This window comes from Osmerus mordax, chromosome 20, assembly GCF_038355195.1.
Source record: "Osmerus mordax isolate fOsmMor3 chromosome 20, fOsmMor3.pri, whole genome shotgun sequence".
Taxonomy (NCBI): domain Eukaryota; kingdom Metazoa; phylum Chordata; class Actinopteri; order Osmeriformes; family Osmeridae; genus Osmerus; species Osmerus mordax.
The window spans coordinates 5,266,985-5,289,873 of record NC_090069.1 but is presented as its reverse complement, the minus strand read 5'-3'; the positions used below and the strand labels follow the sequence as shown (position 1 = coordinate 5,289,873).

Sequence of the window (22,889 nt, the reverse complement as noted above, 5' to 3'; positions counted from 1 at the left end):
CACGCTCCTATTGTCACTGCTTTTGATGTTCTTCAATGGAGTAAAGAAACGGCCGTTTTGGCTGGCCTCTAACAAGGAGCAGCTAGGAGGGAGGATAGGGAAAGAGGGAGAATGGGTGGATTATGGGGTTTGCACAAGGAGTTTAGATCGTGTGCCTGCTGAACATGATCTTCTACAAATACATTTTCTTAACCTGTTTGTATATTGGTTATATCTACGAGTTCACACCTATTGAAGCATAGAATCCAAGCGTCACCTAAGCGTCACCTAATCATCACTCTGGCCCAGCAGCTTTTTGAAAAATGTAATATTTTTGTACCAGGTACTGTCAGGGCACTGAGGCAGATAGCACGGTGCAGATAACAATCTTCAAGTACTCATAAATGAGATGTGGCAAGGCCAAATAAGGTATTCTGGGAACACATTAACAGTGCGTCTCACATGGTGATCAACAGCAGGCATCAGTTTAACAACTAGCCTTCACAGTTCTGTGGGCGGATAGTGAATGTGAAAGTAAGCAGTGAGTTCTGCCCCAGGATTTGTTACACAGAACATTATTGAGTTTATTTCATTTGTGATTGGTCGTTTGGTCTCTTTGGAAACCTCTAACAAGCCGAGAATATGTTGAATTATTATTTGTTATACACTGCAAACTTACAAAGGCTGTGAAGTAGGTTACTGAAATATAATCAATGGGCTTCTTCAGCCTATAGTGTCTCGCATTCACTACAACTCAGGGAGCAGGTTGGGTTTCACTTAAAATATGTTTTGGGTGTGTAGAAGAGCAAGCTATTTTGAGACGAGATGGTGGCATGATTGCATGACATCTCCACATAACCATTTTATGGAACTGTTTTGTAAAAATACTAATTTTGAGGTACCCTACTTTACTACATAAAACATATAGGCTATCAAGTAAAAATGATGCTGGCAAAAGTTTGTTTGTGTTACGCGTCATGTGTTATCCATTTTGTAAAGTCTTTGTGGAATTAACTTTATTACTCTCCATTCAGTTTCAGTGCAGCTAAAACTTTTGATAGTTGCCACGGGGTCTTTGGTTGGATGCAATCCTGTTGGGTTATGTTGGTTCAACTAATTTCTCAGGACGAACAACCTCTCAAGTGAAATTATCATGAGTAGGTACGACTATTAGATATCCCTGGGTTCCATACGTTGGCAAAATGAATATTTTATCTGTGGTCGTAATGTTTAAATAAATTACTGTTATGCTTTTTGTGGCTAATTTTGTGGCTAAAAGTAATAGCTATTAGACGTTCAGAGTAGCTTATACATCACTGGAACTGAATATTGAAGACGTGGGAGGGAGAACCGAGAAATTACGGGAGGGTTCCATAGGCGGGGCATGACTGAGCGAGCCAGTGTGGTTGCCAAGCGCTGGGTCAGTGTGTGTGTGGGAAGTGCTGAAATTTCAGAACGTCACTGCACCGCCGTGTGTGCGTTGAGCAGCGCCGGGAGATATTTGCCGTCACTCGGTTATGGGTAGTTGAGGATCGAACGGGAAAACTGTCAACCGTAATTATATAAGAAGCACTAAGATACGCAAATGGAAATAAGTTTGATTTCTGACGTTAAGACAGATAGAAACAGCCACAAGGAACGACTTACATCGTTAGTCTACTAGGTCAGCTTCAGCTCACACGTTGGAGCTACAGTTAACGTTGGACTTTTACCATCATTTCTACTTGATTAGCTGTTTTTAAGACATCGGGGTTATTCCCCTTATAAACTGTTAAATGATTATGGAGAGGAAGAGGACGGACTGCCCTGCTCTCCCAACGGGTTGGAAGAAAGAAGAAGTGATCCGGAAGTCAGGGCTCAGCGCTGGCAAGAGCGATGTGTATTACTACAGGTAATAATCAGTCATTTAAATTATGTATCCGAACGTGAACTTTGATAACGGTAACTGCTTGCGAGGTTGACATTCTCATTCGTCGTTCTGTTGAACTGCTTCCATGACATATGGTAACTGTAACAACAGAAAAGTTAGCAACATCTTCAGTGCAGTAGCCTACCGTAAGAAACATTGCCACATTGTATCTTAAAACTAGATACATAAAATAAGCATTGTAGCTAAGATTACAGTACCAGAGCTAGATAGCTAGTTACATTGTTGATGCGTGTTACAAGATAACTACGCCGTAGTAGGCATATGTGTTTTAATCTATTAATAAGTAGGCCTGTGAACATAAACTAATTTTATTAATCGATTATCAAATAGCTTGTGATGACATAATTATGAGAAATTATGAGTATATCGTTTTCTTCTGTGGTTTGGCATTAGATTTTGGCACTTATTGCAATTTGTTTACCATACATCACTGTGTGTGTGTGTGTGTGTGTGCGTACGTGTGCGCGTGCGTGCGCGCACGCGTTCTTGCATGTGAGTGTATGAAGCAGAAAGCAGTGATTCTGTGGATGATATGCAGTTAAGCCTAGATCTGTAAGGAATCCCTTAAACATGTCTCTGCTTTTCACATGTTCCACCTCCTAAGACCAATCATCTTTTCTTTTTTCAGTTAAAAAGCATTGGCAAGTTAACAGCCTAGATGGGCCTACCCCCCATCCCCCTCCTCGGCGTTTGAAGAGCAAGCCCCGGGGGCTTACGCCTCTGGAGGGCGGCTCTGACTGCCGTGCGTCCTGGGCCTATGAGCTCGTTCTGTGTGCCTTTAGTCATTATTGTCTCTGTGGGCAAACCTGTCGGTCGATACGATTCAAACAACACGACCCAGGTGTGTTTTGGCTGTGTAGGATTCAGGCGACGTAGACGTGACAGCGACGGACACGCTCGGAGGCACAGCGTCGGCGGGGTATTTTCGGGTTGTTGTTTTCACTTCCTGTCGGCCCGGCGGGCTGTGGTGTTACATTCACACTCCCTGGTGAGTGGAGGGAGAGAGAGTCGTTGAGAAAATAGTCTAGCCTAGCGGACACCCGGCTCGTCTATAAGCCCACGCAATGGAACAGCCTTAACCTGCATGGTTGCGCTTTCCCTGCCTTTGGGCCTGGAACAGTAAACACGCTTGTCCATGTTCGATTTTTGGAACGTTGTCTTCGATACGCTCGGTGTTTCCACAGACAGCGAGGCAGCAGACAGAGGGGCGGTGTGCGAGGAGCGTGTATGTATTGTAGTGTCTCTCCCAGGTTTTTTGCGCCTAAGCCGAGGCACTATTCATGTTGTTGCGACGATGGGGGGAGGGGTGTCAGGTTTGTCTGAGGTACTGGGGGCAGGAGAGAGAGGCTGTAAAACGACCCTGCGTCGGCACTCTTGTTAACGCGCGCCTTCCTTACATAATGAAGGCCGGCCGTCCCCAGAGGAGGGAGCCGCCGGCGGAGGGCCCCTCCCTCGCGTTGCGCCTCCGAAGCTCCCAGGACTAACCAGTCCCCTCGTAGAATAGGCGGGCGGGGGAGGGGGGAGGGGGGGGCTTGCGGGGGAGGGCGACGTCCGGGGAATGTCGCCTGCTCCCCCCTGAGGTATTTCCCCTCCGCCGGGGGGGGGGGGAGGGTCACGCCGGTTCGACGTTTGTTGTTTTGCGAGTCATCCTCTCCCTCGTCCCTCCCACGCCCTCCCTCGGTTCCATATCCGTCTCCCCGACGGTGGGGCTCTCTCGCTCTCTCTCTCTCGCTGGGGTTCTGGTGTGACAGAATGAGCCCCCCCCTGGTTGCGTTGCTCTTCTCTCCCACACTATCAGCAGCCTCAATTAGCACACGGGGAGACACTCCTCAATGCAAATCCAGAGAGCCGCCGGGGGAGAGCGGGGCCCTGTGTTCCTGCGTGTAGGATCAAGCTCTGACGGGGCCGGCGTGTGAAGTGACACCCGGTCTGTGCTGGGAGACGGCGATAGGAACTCTGCCTTATGACACACAGGGAAGTGGTAACCCGGGGCCGTCTGCTTGCACGACATGTTGATCTGGCAGCCTTTTAGGTTGCAGAGGTCACGGTTTTCCTTGCAAATTTTGAGGTCGGTAGGGAGGTCAGGGGTCACTACAACAGGGGGATTACTTGTGGTCGTGCTCAGATACAGCTTGGCTTACTCCCTACTCGCCATAACCTGCTCCGAGGCTAGATATTGTACCGTGTCAACAACACTGTGTGTAGCGGATCACTGTGTGATGCAACACCGTGCCCTATTTACCTAGAACGACTGATAATGACTGAGCTTGCCAGGCAATAGGATCAAATTTGGGACTCGTAATGCTAATGGTTTCTTTGAGCGGTCAAGAATACGCAGACACCATTTTGCAACCTTTTCCCATCGAGCGCACGCAATCAATATCTGCGTCTGCCTTATCTGAACTCGGCGCCTCAGCCGAACTCAGACTGTGCAGAGGATGAGGAAGCCATTTTGAGGGCGAGGGTGTCGTGCGTGCGTGCGTGCGTGCGTGCATGCGCGAGACACAGCTGTGTCGACAGCTATGGAATAAAGGGTTAACAGCTGAACCAGTGGCTAACTTAGTGCGCCACGGCTCGCTGTCGTAACCACTGTACTTAGCTGAGCGGTTCTGTAGGCAGACTCGGCTGTGCCTTACCGCGGGAGAAGAGCTAGGTTTTCTCTTAAACCTCTTATTTTATAGGCTGAGAAGTACTGTCCTACATGGTAGATCCCTGTCTGGGGACCACAGCTAGGCTAGACGGGGGCAGGGGATTCTTATTGTGGATAATAAAACTAGCCTGGGTATTGGCAGAACACTGGGGGCAATTGGACCAGGAAATGTGAGCGTTTCGGTGTAATTAATAGACCAATTTAAGCAATGGGCCCATTCCCCTCACTACAGAGCACTGTACTGTCTTTTGGGAGCTGAGCTTCAGCAAATGTCACTAGTATAGAGTACTGGGTGGTAATTGGATTCAGATCTGAGGTTGTGTTCCAACAGGATTAGAAGACCATTGAAGCTAACATTTCCTGTTTGTTTTGTGGTGTTGGGAAGTCGTGAATTCCAGTCGTAATGAAATGTAGGCATCACACTGTGGCACTTTAATTAGCGCTTAATAGCGTTGGCCGTTCGTGTCGGCGGTCATAAACAGAGCTGGAATATGAGAGCACGGGATCACTGTCTTGTACTTGTCGCAAGTGAATTTATTTATCGAATCGAAACAGTTGGTTTTACTCTGCCGAACGGCCCCTTGTTGGTTCAACGTTGTCGAGCTGTCAGTCTGTCTCCCTATGTTTGACTTTCCATTCTCGATTCCCTCTCAACCACACTATCTCGCTGGGACCGGTTCCAGAGCACGCAGCCACGAAGGGGTTCACAAATGTTTGCCGGTGAAGGGCAGGGGGCACTCTTCCACGGCATGCTCTCTCTCTCTCCCCTCCCCCCACCTCTCTCCCTCGGTATAGGCTAACCACAGACCTCCTCCAGCCCACACCCTTTTGTCCTGCTGACGGAGCGTTTTTCCCCTCAGCAGGCAGGGCACAGGGGAGGGCAGGGTGAGCCTCCTCTCTCCCCCTTGCTCCCCCCCTCCAGCCTCCGCTCTCTGTCCCTTGCCCCGAATGACCCACCTGGACCTCTTCCTCGATCGCGCTCCCTGTCCCTCCTCCTCCCCACAGCAGCGTTGCTGCTTGGCCCTTACGGGGCAATGGTACAGCCCAGCTCCGGGCCATTCCGATGAGCCCCCAGACAGAACCAAATGTGCTCTGTAGTGTCGCGTGCGTCAGCGTGTGTGTGCGTCAGTGTTTTTTTCTCTCTCTTTTCTTCCGGAAATGTTGTGCCGTGTGGCAAGCTCTTGTTTGACTCACATCTGAGTCATGTTCTCACCCTCAGCCCAGTCATTTCTGCTTCCGCTGGACACAGATTCTCTCGGCTCCGCGTGTGGGAACGGACGACTTCGCCCGTGCGTTACGAAACGAAGCGAGACGAGGGCCCGACCTAGCGCGCCTTCCAAGCGACGGTTTCAACGGTGGTTTCAGCCGAGCTGTCGAACCTGCAGTCGAGGACGTCGAGCGACCTCAGAGGCACCACGGAAACAGCTTTTCATCCCAAACTGGCAGCTGTGACTCTGAAACATCACAGTGAAAAAGAGCGTGCCTATCTCTAATAATTTCCCCGTTGCGGTTCACACACATGCTCAGATTGGGTCGGCCTAAGCTATTGTGTCTAGTGGCCTCAAAACCCACCATTTTAACAGAGGCTTTGGTTGATTGACTCTTTTATTCTGTCCTATTTTCTTTTTTGGTCAACATGATTTTTTTTTGCCCTTTCTTGTTTTTGACCTGTAGCACTTTGAGATTTTAGCTAATATAAAGTGCATTCTAATTATTAGTAGTAGTAGTAGTAGCTGGACGAATTTCTCAGTGGTTCGGCATTTGAAACGCATAGTTTGAAGGGAGTGCTGAAACCGGCCTGCTTTGTGGATGTTTGGTTTGAGCAAACACGTCATGTAATGCGAACCCCGCAACCACCTACCCACGGCTCAGCCCGTAGCTCACTCGAAAAACCCCTCATCCGTGTCCTTCCAAACACTCCCCATTTCACCTCGAGTGCCCCCTTCATTTGTATGACGATATCAACAGCCTCTCTCCATTTTGTCCTCTCACTTGAGAAAGTAGGCTGATTTGGGGGGGGGGGGGGGGGGGGGAGGCCTTCCCTATTAACCGCCCATGATATCGCCGTGAAGAAGATCTCTCTTTATGGCGGCTTTGTTTAAACACGGAACCAAACAAAGGTGGCACAGTGCCTGCCCTGTGCGGGGTTTGGGATGGCGTGCCGCTGACTCCGAGGCTTGGCGTCGGCGTCTAGTGTGTCTACCATTTCACATTGACGTCGATGACCTTTCAGCCAATCACAGAATTGCGAGGCGGCATAAAGGAGCGACGTGTCCGCCTTGAACAGGCTGTATTAAAGGAGGCTTCTTAACAGGTCCGTGCCACCGCGACCAGCCCTGTGGCCTCTGGGCTACCTTGGTCTGAGGCCTGCATGATTACAACACCACAGCCTGTTCCAAGGTCACCGGGCAACATCCAGGCTCTGTTTGTTCTTCGTGCCCTGATACAGGCTGGTGTGTTTCGGGTAGGGGCGTAGAACAGAGTTCCTCTACACAATAGCGAGGGAGAGCGTCGTTTTTAGATGGAGTTGTACCAGCTCGTAGACCTTAACCGCGTGCGTGAGGCTGTGAGTGGCAATGTGAAGCCTTTTTATTGACCTTTCTGGTGGTGGTTATAATGTCCTCTGGCATTTCAGATGCCATTTTTTTTACCACGCCGTTTTGTTTTTTACAGTAAAGATAAAAGGCAGGCGGTAAAAGCTTGGGTGGTCGAATTTCTCGGTCCTTTGGAGTCGACCCAGAATGGTTTTTATACCCCTGCCTCTTTAAGAGGTCGCCTATGGAAATCACTCTGCAGATGCTAATGGCATGTTGTGTTGTGTGCAGGCAGAGCGCTTGCCTTGGTGTTAACCACTTCAAGGCACGCTGGGCCTATGGCAGCGCTGAGATCTTTCCATCTTGCTGTCGTCGTGTTTTTTTGGTTGAATAGTCAGTCTGCCTTTGGTTTTCTGTCTGCTCTATATCTCGGCTAATATCTCTACCGCTTTTGTGTTCGTTTACGCCTGTGAGGAGCTCCAGTTTCCCGTCACTGGCGTTTTCTTCTCTGTAGGCCAGTCAGGTTTGGCTGTTCCCTGTCCTAAGCAGGCCAGGGTTCTTATGAGGTTCCATTAAAGCTAATCTGTTTACTGGCTGAGGTCAACACTATAAATACAACGACTTGGTCCTGCACGCCTTCTCCAACCACACTCCTTCACCACAGGAATAACACCAGAGGCCTGTCCTGGCTCGAGGAGGGCCTGGCTCATTTCATTTCTTCTGCGAAGTATTCCGTTATTGAGATATGTTTTCCTTCTGGTTTCTCGGAGAGGCCTCAGACAAACTCGTGCCTAGTTGGAACTGGCTGCGTGTCCCAGAACGTTCTGGGAACGAGTCGCTAGAATGTTTCCAAGGAACTTAACCGAGGTTGTCGGAACATCGGGTCGTTTCTTGGTGCGGTTGTCATAAATGGCTATAACTCAACGACTGTCTTTTCAAGTTTTACGCCGTTGTCTTAGCGGTGGTTAAAAAGCCAAACCTAACCCTACTGACTTTTCTCATACTGACTTCACTCCCCTCTTGTGTTTATGTAACAGTGCAAAGCCGTTGCTGACGCCGTTGTTTTGTTGTTTTCCCCCTCAGCCCCTCGGGGAAGAAGTTCCGGAGCAAACCCCAGCTGTCCCGTTACCTAGGCAACGCGGTGGACCTCGGATGCTTCGACTTCCGAACGGGCAAAATGATGCCCAGCAAGCTCCAGAAGAACAAGCAGAGGCTGCGCAACGAGAACCTCGGTCTCTCCAAGGTACGGTGTGCGTTAACGCCCATCCCAGAGAACAAGCTCCAACTCAAACGTGCTCACGGCTATGTGGAGCCTCAAAGCCATAAACCATTGAGCCTTTTAATAAAGCACCATGTGAATCTCCATTTTTGAACGCCGTGTAGCAAGGGCTCAGTGTGCCAGAACAACGTCGTTAGATTCGAATTTCAGAGGGAACAATTTGTCCAACTTGTGTACCGTGGCGAGTGGTGAGACCACTGCTTAAAGCTTTGTCAAATCATCCCAAATCTCTCTTTCGCAATTCTAAATGCCTTTTATGTAATCGTTTGCGAAAACCTCATTGAAAGCACTCCCAATCACTCGATGTCCAGACTGTGTTCAAAACGATCTGTAAAAGGATGGTAAAAAGCTAAGAAAGGGAATCTGGGATGTTTGAGTCAGAGTATTGGGTTAGGCCTTAACCCCTTGTTTGCCAGTCCAGTCTTTGCCAGGCTGTGTCTGGGCGTGTTCGCGACGGACCGCGATAAAAGGCTCCCTCGGTCTGGAGGGAGAATGAGGCGATGTGATCCGTGCACACGGCAGAACATGTCAGCGTGAAGGCACGCACACACACTCCCACACACTGGGCACGCTCACGCCCGTCTCTGACGACAACGGCCTGCGTCAGACGCACCGGGTTCCCACGGGGCGACGACTCGACTCGGAATCGCACGGCGGGCAGCGTAGCCGACGGCTCCCCGCCCGGGCACACGCAGCACTCCCACTGCCACAGCCCCTCGTATCCCTCCGCGATATCGGAAGCGGGCCGCACCGCTCGATCGTCTGTGTGCGTGGGCGTGCTGTAATCTCGCACAGAGCACACCCACAGGGGATCCACAGATAGTAGTGGCTGCAGCCCCCGCCCCGAACGGACACGAGGGGGGGGGAGGGAGGCCAGCGCCGCTCTGAAGGCTCCAGGGCCTCGCTAGAAGCTTCTCCCCCCCCCCCTCCCCCCTGCCTCTCCCGTAGCTCTGAAACAGGAGGAGGAGGGGGGGGGGGGAGGGGGGGGAGGGTGATACAGTGGTGCGGCGAGAGAGAGGCTGAGTGGGAGAGCGACGGAGGACGGTCGACGAGCCCGCATAATCCAAAAAGGGCCATAAGCTATTCATCTCGAGTGTCCGACCTCGTCAGAAAGAATCCCGAGCCCGGATGACAAATTCCCCTCATCTTCTTGTCCTGCGCGAGCGCAGCCCGCGCTCATCCGCCCTGCGTCGGGGTGGATTCTCGGCGGGGGGGGGTGGGGGCGTTCAACCGCGCTCTGCTCCCGAGGTCGGGGTGGGGGATGGGGGGGGGGCGGCGGAGGCGTAGGTCGGGGGTGGGGCGTGCCGCAGACGGGTGGGCCAGATTACATCTGAAGAATGCACAGCCCTGCGCGGCCCACATGCGACCGGGAGCCTGTTTTTTTTTTTTTTTTTTTTTTTGCCACGTCGCGCAATTTCCCCATAGGCAAAATAGGAGAACGAAAACCAGGCCGGATTGTTCTTTCAGTGGTTCTCAGCGCCGCTTGAACAGGCAGCACCGTAGAGTATATAGGGAACTGATGACTGCGCTGCTCCGGGGGGGGGTAGGGGTTCGGCTTCGGGCGATTCTGCAGAACCTGAGTCTGTCTCCTGTGGAGCCGACGCAGGCGCGAGGCTGAGGGACGTCGCGGCGTTTCAAACACCAGCTCCCAGCGCCTCTCCCTCCACACCGGACGTCGCTCTCCATTCAAATCCCTTCCTGTGTGCTGGTCACGTGAGCCACGCGCCCCCAAACATCCGGGAATAAACACGCAGGCTGGAGCACGCGGAGCCGCGTGTGTGTGCGTTCATGCGCAGTGTGTGTGTGTGCGTGCGTGCATGCGGGCGTAGCGCGAGCGGATCCCGTCGTTTGCCACGGTCCCTCGGTGCGTGTTTTGTTGTCTGGGAATCTGGACCGGTGCCACTTTGCCGTCTTGCTCGAACGCACCTCGCTCCTAATCTGGGACAAGTCGGTAAACACATTCTCGACCGGCCTGTACCGAGCAGGCTGTGTACGTGAGGAGTGTGCTCGGCACATGACGTGCAAGCACGCACACACACTCCTGACCCGAGAGGGGAGGAGACGAATGTCTGTTCTTTCTGCATGCTGCTGTCTGCATCGTGTTGTCTTTAGATTGTTATCTCGGGAGTTTGAGGGTCGAAAGTGAACGGGAAGTCTTAACACTGGTCTCGCACACTCAGTGGAAAGGGCTTGTTACATATCAAGAAAAGCAGTGGCTTCACAAGTTGGCTTGACTCATAAATAGCCCCTGGGATTTATATGTACTCATTTAGCAAACCTTATCCAGAGAGACTTACAGTAAGTACAGGGACATTCCCCTCAAGATTCCCAAGATTTACTATGCGTCACCAAGCGGAAGGGTTTGACTCAGTTGGAACGGCTATGTGGAGGTATGCGGTCTTTCGTTTTACAAGGAGCATAATGTAGCAAATAGCGCTAACACGTATGCTGTCGTTCTTTGGGCTCTGTGGCCCCGATGTAGCGAGTGTCTCGGGCCATCTCGACGCAGCCTCCCTCCCCGGGGCTCAGTTTGTGCCGGGCGTCAGTTCCTTCTAATAGACGGGCCCGTCTATTACAGGGCGTTTGCCTGACTGAGTTGTGCAGAGCGGCGTTGTAGCCTGGCTTCGCTCGGGTGCTCTCTCCTTGTCATCGCGAGGGAGGAGTCCCCCCAACACACACACACACACACACTTTCACACGTTCTCTCACACATACACACACCTCCCCTCCCTTCCTCAGCCCTCCTGTTGTGGCTGCCAAACCACAGATGGGAGTTAACCCCCTCGTCGCTGACTGCACCCACACCCAATGCGAACGACTCGCCCCTGCAACCAAAGAACGCCTGCTGCCAAACATTTCTCTCGGTGTCGCCGCGAGGCGCTTGCACTTTAGACTCGCTCCTGGCCACGCCTCCCCACCGTCCCTTACCCCGTGACCGTGCCAATGACCGTGCCAATGTCACTGGATTCAACCGGCTTCTAATGGCCGCTTTCGCAACGGCCGCTAGCATCGACCGCGGCCCGCGTCGTACTGCGTCTTTCAATGTGTTCCGCCACATATTTCACCGTCCGAATCAGACTCCTGGGATGTGAGGAATCTTAGATTAGGCCCCTGACTGTAGGATCGTGCTGTCCTTCCGAAGGCTCTGTTTGAGAAGTTCGATCATTTGTACAATACAGCCATAAACTAGTTACGGACATTCCCTTTATAGTACGCTCCGCCTCCTCATGGCCCGTAGATGTTCTCGCCTCATACTCGCAAAATTCATTCGCCACACGTAGGCCGAGGGATATGAAATGCGACCTTGTTGTGCCTGGTGTGCTTATCTCATTTGGAGTTCTCTGAAGTGTACTCTCCTCTCCTATTAGAACGGTATCCGGCGTGTTTGGTGCTAGGCATTCCTGCTTGCCAAACCACCCCCTGTGGACTTTGGTACCTCGGTACTATTGTCACATTGTGCCAAGTTCTTCCTTTCCAGTGTTCTTTCATTCTGGACCTTTCCTTCTCCTGTCTCATGACTGAACCTGTCTCTCCTTTCCCTTCGGTCCTGTCCTCTCTGCTCCTCACCGAACCTGTTTCTCCTCTCCTCTCCCTGCTTTCCCTTCCGGAAGCCGTCTCTCTCCCCCCTGCTCTCCTCTTTCTTTTCCCTTCCGGAACCTGTCTCTCTCCTCCCCCGTCTCTCCTCTCTCTTTTCCCTTAATGAACCTGTCTCTCCTCTCCCTGCTCCTTTTACTGAACCCGTCTCTCCTCTCTCTTTTCCCTTAATGAACCTGTCTCTCCTCTCCCTGCTCCTTTTACTGAACCCGTCTCTCCTCTCTCTTTTCCCTTAATGAACCTGTCTCTCCTCTCCCTGCTCCTTTCACTGAACCCGTTTCTCCTCTCTCTTTTCCCTTAATGAACCTGTCTCTCCTCTCCCTGCTCCTTTTACTGAACCCGTCTCTCCTCTCTCTTTTCCCTTAATGAACCTGTCTCTCCTCTCCCTGCTCCTTTCACTGAACCCGTCTCCTTTCTCTCTTTTCCCTTAATGAACCTGTCTCTCCTCTCCCTGCTCCTTTGACTGAACCCGTCTGTCCTCCCTGCTCTCCTCTCTCTTTTCCCTTCCGGAACCTGTCTCTCCTCTCCTCTCCCTGCTCCTTTGACTGAACCCGTCTCTCTCCTCTCCTTCCAGGGCAAACCGGACCTGAACACGGCGCTCCCCATTCGACAGACGGCCTCCATCTTCAAACAGCCCGTCACCAAAGTGGTCAACCATCCGAGCAACAAGGTGAAGACGGACCTCCAGAGAGCGACGGAGCAGCCCAGACAGGTGAGACGCACGCGCTCAATCACACACACACCCACGCACGCACACACTACATTACATTTTGTCACTCAGCAGACGCTCTTATCCAGACACGACGTCATATCGAACCGGCAACCTTCTGATGAATAGCCCGATTCCCTAACCGCTCAGCCATCTGACCCCCCGCACGCACACACATGACACAGGCACGTTTTTATTTCGGTTTTGCGCCCGTCACTGGTCAGAGCCCAGAGGAGGGGTGAGGCCCGATCATGAGATGTAGCCTGGAAGAGGAGCGAGGGTCGTTGGCTGGTCACACTGCAGCCTATTTTGCATGCTCTCTTACGCAGAGAGAACGTCACACCGGGAGCAGAGCTACGTGTTTCTCACTCGAGCTAGGAAACGGAAGACGGCCTACTTTGATGTTGCGCACGATCGAGCCAGATATATCCGAAAACAAAACGACGGCCGCGTGCCCCAGTGAGCTTTTCAAATGATCGGTGCCTTTTATCTCGTCTGTGGGCTGACGGCATCCTTTTATCTCCGAACCTCTAGAAGAACATGTAGGGCAAATCGTCATAGCGAGCTCAACCTCTTACGTAACGCTTTTGGAGCGGAACAAGGATGCTATAGCCAGTGTCGGCCACTAGAGGGCGCTGAACGCCCATAGATCCTCGGGGCTGACGGAGAGTCATCACAGAGTCAGCCGCCGCAGTGAGAGCAGCCCGCAACAGCGAGACACACGTTGGCTTTGAATGAGGAGTCTGGCTGCTAGACATCCTGCAGATGCGATGGAGGGGACAAGTCTGTGGCCAGTCGTGTACATTACGGGTGTTAAGGCTCAACTCTATCAACCTTTGAAACGTATGGTGGGAAGTTAACACCCGTGTTGCAAGTTGGCAACGAACGATTACGTGGGAACGGGTTAGGATTTAGGATGTTTGCGCGCGTTTTTTTTGTCGTCGTTGCGCTTTTCCGTGGTGATTTCCTCGTTTTTTGCGTGCCCAGGTGTGCGGGGCGCATCTCGGTAAGGGTGCGCGTGTGTCTGCGCCTGTGCCACAGATTTACGACGACGTCTCGGCCTGCTGAGTGGGTGCAGTAGGACAGGATTAACCGGTGACTCTCACTCTGAGGGAGTGTGTGTGTGTGTGTGTGTGTGTGATCGTTTGGTCCCCCGCACTCGCATCTGCGAGCGCCACTCCGCTCTCACCATTACCCACAGTGCAATGCGGGTGAGAATCCAGTCAGCGTCTTCAGTCGTTTCATTCGTCGGCCCTCAGATGCCAACCCACATCAGTCACCAAATGAAACGTGGCTGTATGTTGTTGTCGCAACACACGTCCTAACCACAACTGTCCAACTAAATGCATTCGACGGAATCCGACGGCACATATAACCTTTTAAGGAGTTCACCCGAGATGGTAGCGCACAGGTAGTTAGCTAGCCCACCCTGACGTCGTCTCTGTGTGTGAGCCCCAGGGGAGAGGAGGGAGTGTGGTCACACTTAGAGTCCTGGGTGACTAATGAGACTGTAAGACCTGTGGCTAATGAGGCTGTGGAGTCAATGGAGAACCAGGGAGGTACACGCACACACACACACACGCACACACTGACACACAGCCGTGACACACTTCTCCCACTGACACGGATGGAGGGGGAAGTTTCATTAGGATTTGGAAATGAATCTCCCGCTTGGGTGATCGGGTCCTGGCGATATAGCTTCCTCGAGTCCTCTTGCCTCCCTCGCCCGCCTGCCTTGCCGCCGTCCCCCCCTTCTCTCTCTCTCTCTCTCTCTCTCTCTCTCTCTCTCTCTCTCTCTCTCTCTCTCTCTCTCTCTCTCAGCCCCCCTTCTCCCTTCCTCCACCTCTCAGGAAATTACAAAGTAGAGGTGGTGGGGGGGGGGGGGGGGGGGGCTGGGGGGGCTGGCAGTCACCCTGACAACAGCCAATTACGTGTGAAGGCATTATCGTATATAATAAAGAGGCAGGTCGTAAAAAAATCCGGCACACCCGAGTTTGCCAGCGGAAGAGGAGGCGCGGCCAAAGGCGGCGACGGCGGGGGAGTGGAGACAGTGATCCGGAGATGAGCCGGGGGGGGGGGGGGGGGGGAGGGGAGGGGGGAGGAGACCACGCGATCGGACTCCGTCTGATAGGGCTGTCTTTCCATCTTTCTTCCTTTCCCTCTTTTCCACAAGTCCTATTTTGGAATGGGCCATGTGATCGTCGAGGACGGGGTCTGACTCTTCACATGTGCCTGGTCCTGGAGGCGCCACGCCACGCGGCCATCGACCGGAGCGGGGCCCGCGACCGTGGCACGCACGGCGCTCCGGAATAGGAAAATGAGTGTTATTGATCCACGTGCCCTTGTTATCAAGCCACTCCGCAGTCCTGCTAAGACCCCCCCCACCCCCCCCCCCCCCCTTCCTCGTATCTGAACGGGCAACAGAACAAAGACGGCTTTCGAGAAAGCTATTTTGTCCTGACGTGCGCGAGGCGTACTTAACCTTCGCTGTCGATGCCAAGTGCCCTTTTGAGTCCTCATAGCTCCCAGGCTATCAGTGTAGGCCCGGCTTCTGGAACCTGAAACAGGTTCTGTTACAGTCAGCGGGCCAGACAAAGTAGAGCCCAGATTATAGTCTTGGCTCTGGTGGATTCTGGAGAGCTGGCCGCTGGGGCTGGGACGAGATCGACGAGATCGACGAGTGTTTCCAGACAGCGGAAGGTCGATGAACGGGATGTGCATTGAAGTCACTGTAGGATCGGGATGGTTCTCCAAATCCAGGAAGAGAAAGAGAGGGAGACAAAGAGAGAGAGAGAGGTGGGGGGAGACAAAGAGAAATAGAGACAGAGAGAGGCCGAGGGGTAGATTGAGTCAGAGAGACAGACAAAGAGAGAGAGAGACACACAGAGAGCGAGAGACGGAGAGAGACACACCGAGAGGGAGAGCGAGAGACAGAGAGAGACACACCGAGAGCGAGAGACAGAGAGAGACACACAGAGAGGGAGAGCGAGAGACAGAGGGAGGCGCCGAGAGAGGGGGGAGCGCAAAGCGCCAGAGAGAGAGAGCGAGGCAGAGAGCGAAAGAGAGAGACCCAGAACAGGAGCGAGAGAGAGCGTGGAAAAGAGACGATCAAAGGGGGGAGCGGCCTTGCCCCAGGTGCAGTTCCCGCCCGAGGACACGAGTCCCGTCCATTCACCTCCTCCACGCCAACCTCCCGCCCGTTCCATCTCCCAGTCAGAGGACAACAGCAGCCCACGCACCCCTCCGCTGCGGATGCGATTGTTCCGGCGAATGCGGCCTTCTCTCTCTCTCTCTCTCTCTCTCTCTCTCTCTCTCTCTCTCTCTCTCACCCCCTCTCCACTTGTTCTCTCCCCCCAGCTCTTCTGGGAGAAGCGGTTGAAAGGCCTGCAGTCGTCGGACGTCACGGAGGAGGTCCTTCGAACCATGGATCTGCCCAAAGGTTTACAAAGTAAGAGCGAGCGTCGTTGCCGGGCAGAATAGGATGCATGGGTGTGTCGTTTCATTGGTGGTGAGCAGCCCAGTTGACCACGTACATCCCCACGTGCATGTGGTACGATACGAATACATACAATATGGCTCATTTAATACAAAGCTGTCCAATCCTGTTTCCGGAGAGCCTACGTCATGTAGATTCTCATCCCAGCCCTGATCTATTTGAACTGATTCTAATAGTTATCTGGTTGGACAGCCCTGTTGACACTGTAGGGAACACAGTTTTTTTATGAACTGAGCTTCTAGCATTTCAATGAGCATTTAGCATTTATTATCCGAGTACAAACAGTGCACGTAGGAAGCGAGGCAGGAGATTAAGGATCAGAAAAAAAAAAGATCCGGAAATTTCTGTGGAGTTCAGGAAACGATCTGTTCACTCAGTAACCGTCGACTGACCCCTGTCCCCCCCCCCCCCCCCGGGGTTTCTGTCCACCGCAGGTCTGGGGCCGGACACCACGGACCGGACCCTCCTCTCCGCCATCGCCAGCGCCCTCCACATGAGCTCCGCCCCCATCACGGGCCAGTCGTCCACGGCGGCCGAGAAGAACCCGGCCATCTGGCTCAACACGTCGCAGCCTCTCTGCAAAGCCTTCCTCGTCACCGACGAGGACATCCGGTAAGGGGCAAAGCGCGCGCGCGCGTGTGTGTGTGTACGTGCGTAGCTTCGCAAAGAGGCACGTGGCCGACATGGTCGCTCAGTGCGTTTCTCAGCTAGAGAGCTAGCATGTCGCTAGCACTGCCGACCCTGGCCGTGACCTTTGTATCGCTTTCCGTGTCGGAGGGGCACGGCTTCACGTGACGCCTTTTGGCCGAGTCCTGCTCCTTGACGGCAGTTCATGAGACACGAGGAGCCACAAGTACCGCGGCCGTGTTTCCCTGAGCGACGGTGTCCTCCTTCAAAACCGCCCTGGTTGTCTTCGCTCTTAGCCTAAGAGCCCAGAGAAGAAATGGTGACCCGAAGCCAAAGTAGCAGGAGGAATAGAGCTTCAGTTACCTCTGACTACTTGAAGTGCCGAGAAAGAGAGCCACGGGGGAGGGCGACAGAAATTTAGGGAGTAATAGAGAGATGGAAAATGAGAGGGAAAGTGACCGAGGTTTGAAGGTGGGACTGGAGAGAGGGAGAATGGAAAGAAAGAAAGGGCGGGGACGAATCGAGAGAGAAACCACAGATGGAAAGTGAGATTGAGAAAATGAGACGCGAGAGAGACAGGGAGAGAGAGAGAGAGAGAGAGAGAGAGTAAGTAAGTAAGTAAGACTTTATTTATATAGCACTTTTCATACAAGAATTGCAGCTCAAAGTGCTTTACATAAAATCAACAAAAACAATAATACAAGTGTTGATCTAAAACATTTAACAAACCAAACTAGCCGCACTCTATCTGCGGTCTCTCGAATCCATCTTAGATCCGAGCTGCCACTTGCAGTTTCTAATAGAGAGAGAGGACATCCGCGGAGATCGTGGTGGGGGAGATGTCAGGGGCGATGGAGCAGTAGGAGAAGGAACTCGAAAACCTGTTTCATCTGATGTGTTTCTGACAAATGGCCCCGTGCCTGTCCCATTGTCACTCACACTTGGAAGACTCTCTCTCTCTCTCTCTCTCTCTCTCTCTCTCTCTCTCTCTCTCTCTCTCTCTCTGTCTCTCTCTCTCTCTCTGTCTCTCTCTCTGTCTCTCTCTCTCTCTCTCTGTCTCTGTCTCTCTCTCTCTCTCTGCCTCTCTCTCTCTCTCTCTCTCTCTCTCCCTCTCTCTCTCTCTCTCTCTCTCTCTCTGCCCCTCTCTCTCTCTCTGCCTCTCTCTCTCTCTCTGTCTCTCTGTCTCTCTCTCTCTCTCTCTCTCTCTCTCTGCCTCTCCCTCTCTCTCTCTCTGCCTCTCTCTCTCTCTCTCTCTGCCTCTCTCTCTTCCTTCTCTCTCTCTCTCTCTCTCTCTCTCTCTCTCTCTCTCTCTCTCTCTCTCTCTCTCTCTCTCTCTGTCTCTCTTCTCTCTCTCTCTCTCTCTCTCTCTCTCTGCCTCTCTCTCTTGCTCTCTGCCTTTCTCTTTCTCTGCCTCTCTGCCTCTCTCTCACACAGTTTTTCTCTTTTTGCCAAGAGAGAAGGACTTTTTACCGGGATACAGCCTCTCCTTATCTTTGGAGAGCAATTGTCTGGATGCCAAATAGGGCGCTGAGATCGAGCCCATCGTAGCGTCCTCTCATGGTTTTCAATGGGAGTAGAGAAGGCCGGGTGACCAATGCATTCTGAAGCGCCGAAGCCTTTAGCTCTGTAGGCAGGGGTCGTGGCGTTGGACGCGAGACCGAGAAAGCACGAGCGTTAAAGAGGTCGAGGCCTCACCTCTCCTGGGAGGTCGTCCGGAAGCATCTGTCACAGGTGTTACTCGTTTGAACGATGATGGGGGGGGGTGGGGGGGGGGCTTAAAAAAAATCATATCGCCGTTTTTATTTTTTTTATGAGTGCAGAACGGGACCACTAGGTGGCAGTGTCTACACAGGCATGGGGGTGCGTTCAGCCCCGCAATCCCCAGGCCCCCTGGTGTGTGCGCCTGTGTCCTGGGTGTCATCCCCTCTTCCCTGCCTCTCCCAGTGCATTGAGGCTTATCAACTGGAAAATACATTAAAGCTCAGCTGGGCCAGCTCAGGGTTATTAGGGGGAGAGGGAGTGGAATGGATCGCTTCCATCTTTTCCTAACTCCCCCCCCCCCCCTTCTCCTCACCTCTCTGCTCTGTCTCCACTCCACTCTCTCTGTCTCTCTCTGTCTCTCTCTCTCTCCTATTCTCACATCTCCTGTCGTCTCCTCTCTCTTTTCCCCTCTCTTTCATCCGCCACTCCTCTCTCACTCCCCTCTCCTCTCTTTTCCTGTCTCCTACCTCCACTCCTCTCTCACTCCCCTCTCCTCTCTTTTCCTGTCTCCTACCTCCACTCCTCTCTCACTCCCCCTCTCCTCTCTTTTCCTGTCTCCTACCTCCACTCCTCTCTCACTCCCCTCTCCTCTCTTTTCCTGTCTCCTACCTCCACTCTCTCTCTCACTCCCCTCTCCTCTCTTTTCCTGTCTCCTACCTCCACTGCTCTCTCTTCTCTCTCCTCTCATTTCCTCTCTCTCTTACCTCCTCTCTCTCTTACCTCCTCTCTCTCTCTCTCTCCCTCTCTCCTCTCCTCTCTTTTCCTCTCTCTCTTAGCTCCACTCCTCTCTCCTCTCTCCTCCTCTCTTTTCCTCTCTCCTCCTCTCTCCTCCTCTCTTTTCCTCTCTCTTCTTACTCCTCCTCTCTCTCTCTCTCTCTCTCTATCTCTCTCCTCTCTCCTCCTCTCTTTTCCTCTCTCTCTCCTCCCTCTCCTCCTCTCTCCTCCTCTCTTTTCCTCTCTCTCATAGCTCCACTCCTCTCTCCTCCTCTCTTTTCTTCCTCCACCCTCCTCTGCTCACACAGTGAAAATCCTTCACCAATACCACTGTCACTGTTCCAGTCTGCCACATCTCCAGTGCAGTCCTGCTCTGTGATAGGTCTCTCAGGGCCGGGAACAGGAAAGGGATTTCCTCCCCGTTGGACTGTAATCCAGAAAGGGAACCCCATTCATTCGACAGATCGCCTCAATATTATCTACCCCTGCCTTTATTTGATAATCCGGGCTCCGACCCGGAATGTCATGTGTTGCTATCTAAAAGGGGCGACAGACATTTAGCCGAAACGGAATCCCGAGATGATTCTTTCTTTCCGTAAATGGGATATTATAATCCCGACACGAAATGCTACCGATGCCATCAACCTCGGTTGACCTTTTTTCTTTTTTACCTTAGCAGAGGGACCACAAGAGAACCAGAGCCTGAGCTCGGGTCTTGTTGTGTTAGCCTGCATTGGTCTGCATTCCTCCTGGCTGGCTGGGCCTGGCTGACCGCGGCCCCCTTCCGGAGTATGAGTTGGGTAGATAATGAGCCATTAGGAGGAGCGTGCACGGAATAACGGCGAGCGCAAACGAGGAACAGCCCAGGCCCGGGGTCGACGCTACGCTCCTTGTTTGTGTTTAGACCCGGCCTTCGTTAACCTCTAATTACGGAAGCGGGGGAGACAGAGGAAGGCGGAGCCCGGCTTTAACGGAACGCGCCGGTGATTAGCTCTCTGGCGGGCGGGGATTAGACTTGTCGCCGTGGAGAAGCGTGTGTGTGTGTGTGTGTGGGGGGGGGGTGTTGAGGGTTAGTGCCAGATGCCTCTCCGCGGCACATGCCACATCGGACCCTGACGTTGTCCCGTGCATGTGCGTGCGTGTGTGTGTGTGCGCGCAGGGAACAGGAGCTGAAGGTGTTCCACACGCACGCAGGAGTCTAGAAGACGCGCTGATGGCCGACGGGCTGGCCAGGGCAGCGGAATCCACCAGAGACATGTAGGACCACACTGCCACTGGAGCCTGCCACGGGTGAGGAGCCCCTCCCCCACACACACACACACACCCGACGCAGAGAACAGAACACCCCTCACATGGCCCCCGGACAACGCTGCGTTCTGACAACACTATACCGGTACTCATTGTTCCCCGTCTGAACCGTCGATCCGAGTGAGCCGGTTTTTGTAGATCCGGTGACTCCATGGCTCCGCGAGTCAGGACTCTGGTTGGACGACAGCACTTTGTTAGTAGAAGTAGTACCGTAGTTCTTATTCTTTCTTTCTTTCTCACTCTCTCGTTCAGTTTCTTCCTCTCTTAACTAGACAGTTCGTTTTGCATTGGCGACCAACGCGGCCCCCCACCCCCAACATGAAATATTCACACCCTCATTTCGGAGCCAGGTCAGAGTTCAGCCCGGCTGACCCCCCTACCCGCTCCACCCCCCGGCCTCTTGAGAGCCCCCCACCACCCCCACCCCCCCGCCCCGCCCCTCCCCCCTCCCATCCTTTTATCTCCATGCGATGAATGTTTAAAGGGGGAAAATTAATAGTTCATATGGTCTCATTTCACGGCGAGCCGCTCTAGAAGAGGGCCATCGCCTGGCGCCTAAGTCTGGCATATCTTCCACGGCCGAGCACGCCTCCATTTAGAAAACATATTAGAGGCTCCATTAGGAGGGCCCTGTTCCTCCTGAATGCTGATGTGTCAGCCGCGTCGCGCCTCGGATTGAAAACCACTAGCGCAGCTACGGTGAGGGGGGGGGTGGGGGGTGAGGGGGGGGGGGGGGGGTGGGGGGTTACCTCAGCCATCAAACAGCATGGTGTCTCTCCGCTGGCCCGCACTTAAGCCTCAGTCAGAACGGGGCTCTGTGTTGTTTTAGCGCCGGGCGCCGCCCTGAGTAGACTCCCGACTCCGCGCGCGGTGGCAACTTTTTAATTACCGGCTCGAGGCTTATCTACGTGTCGAGAGTTTGTTTGTTTGTTCGGGAAAAGGGTCGGGGGGGGGGGGGGGGGGGGGAAGAAAAACGTGTAGGTGTTTTATGATGAATCTCCACTTCGTGTTAGAACAGTGCGAAACACAAAGCACAATTTAAATACAAATGACCGTGTGCTGGCAATGGGAATAGCATTTGCATTAATTCTACCACCAGATGTCAACCAGTTTCCAAGATAAATGTTTGTGTCTAAAACATCAACGGGGGTTGTGGCATCCATACCAAAAAAAAGATCCTGGAAAATGTCCAGGTTTTTATTTCGACGAGGAATATTAGTCCCTGGGCATGGCAAAGGTAGTAAGTTAGGCAGGTGGTTGGCTTTCTCCATAGACCTGTGGTCTATTTCACTGGGATTTGAAACCGCAAGGACATTACTGTCCTTGGCGATGCCACTGTGAAAGGGGTTTATACATAGGTGTGTCTTGTGTGTGTGTGTGTGTGGGGGGGCTGACTGTGAAACTATAGCTTTATTGACCCCCCCCCGGCTGGCCCTGTGGCAACAGCTGAGGATGCAGTCTGAATTTATGGCTGCTGTTCCTCAATAGTTCACCCCTGCCGCGCTCTGGGGGGACGCTTGGCTAAACAAACCCATCTCTCAAGTGGGGCTGCTCAGGCCCCCTGGTGTCGAGACGTCCGACATGAGCGATCCAGGCCGCCCTCGCTGCGTCGCGGGGCTAACCCCGGTCGGGGGCGGAACTCAGGGTGTCTGTGCCACCGGGGCTGATGGGGCAGCCGTCCGGGTGAACGTTCGGCCTCGTTCGATTCCCGCGGGGGGAGAATCTCTGCGCCGCGTGTTTTTTCGATCCCCCTATCAAGATCGCAAAGGTGCTGGCGGAAACGGGACAGCCAGTCCGAGCGCGTCTGATTGAAAGCCACTAGCGCAGCTAGGGTGTGGGAGGAGGGGGGGAGGGGGAGGGTGAGGAGGGGGGGGGGTATTTGGTTTCCGAAAGAGAATGTGGTCTGTCCATGGGAGCAGAGGCGAGACAACCGGGATGTCGAGGGAGAGGCGTCCAACCCGGTGGCGTGCCTATCTCCGCCGGCCACATCTGGCCCCGGAGGCTGCCGCCGTAAATCTAGCGCCGGACTCTTTTTTACTTGCCCCCCCCACCCACACACACGCACACCACCACCGCTTCCCCCCTCCGATCCCGGCGACTACGGGGAACAGATACGATGATGCCGTCTGCCGTCCTCAAAGCCCACCGCTAATTAGCGAACGTTCGAGTCCCGCGACTAGGCGACACCCCTTTCTCTCTCCCGCTTCTTGCTCTCTCTCTCTGTCTCTCTCTCTCGCTCTTGCTCTCATCTGTCTCTGTCCCTCTCTCTTTCTCTTTCTCTCTTCCTCTCTCTCTCTCTCTCTCTCTC

General features: G+C 53.3%; 1 protein-coding gene across 1 annotated transcript; it reads left to right on the top strand.

Moving 5' to 3' along the window:
- The first annotated feature begins 1,437 nt into the window (after nt 1-1,437).
- On the top strand, nt 1,438-20,557 carry mbd2 (methyl-CpG binding domain protein 2). The gene is given in 7 exon segments (XM_067258192.1): nt 1,438-1,870; nt 8,177-8,336; nt 12,541-12,678; nt 16,033-16,123; nt 16,606-16,783; nt 20,433-20,454; nt 20,457-20,557. Coding segments are annotated over 7 exon segments (783 nt in total). The 5' UTR covers nt 1,438-1,754; the 3' UTR covers nt 20,535-20,557.
- Nucleotides 20,558-22,889: the final 2,332 nt, after the last annotated feature.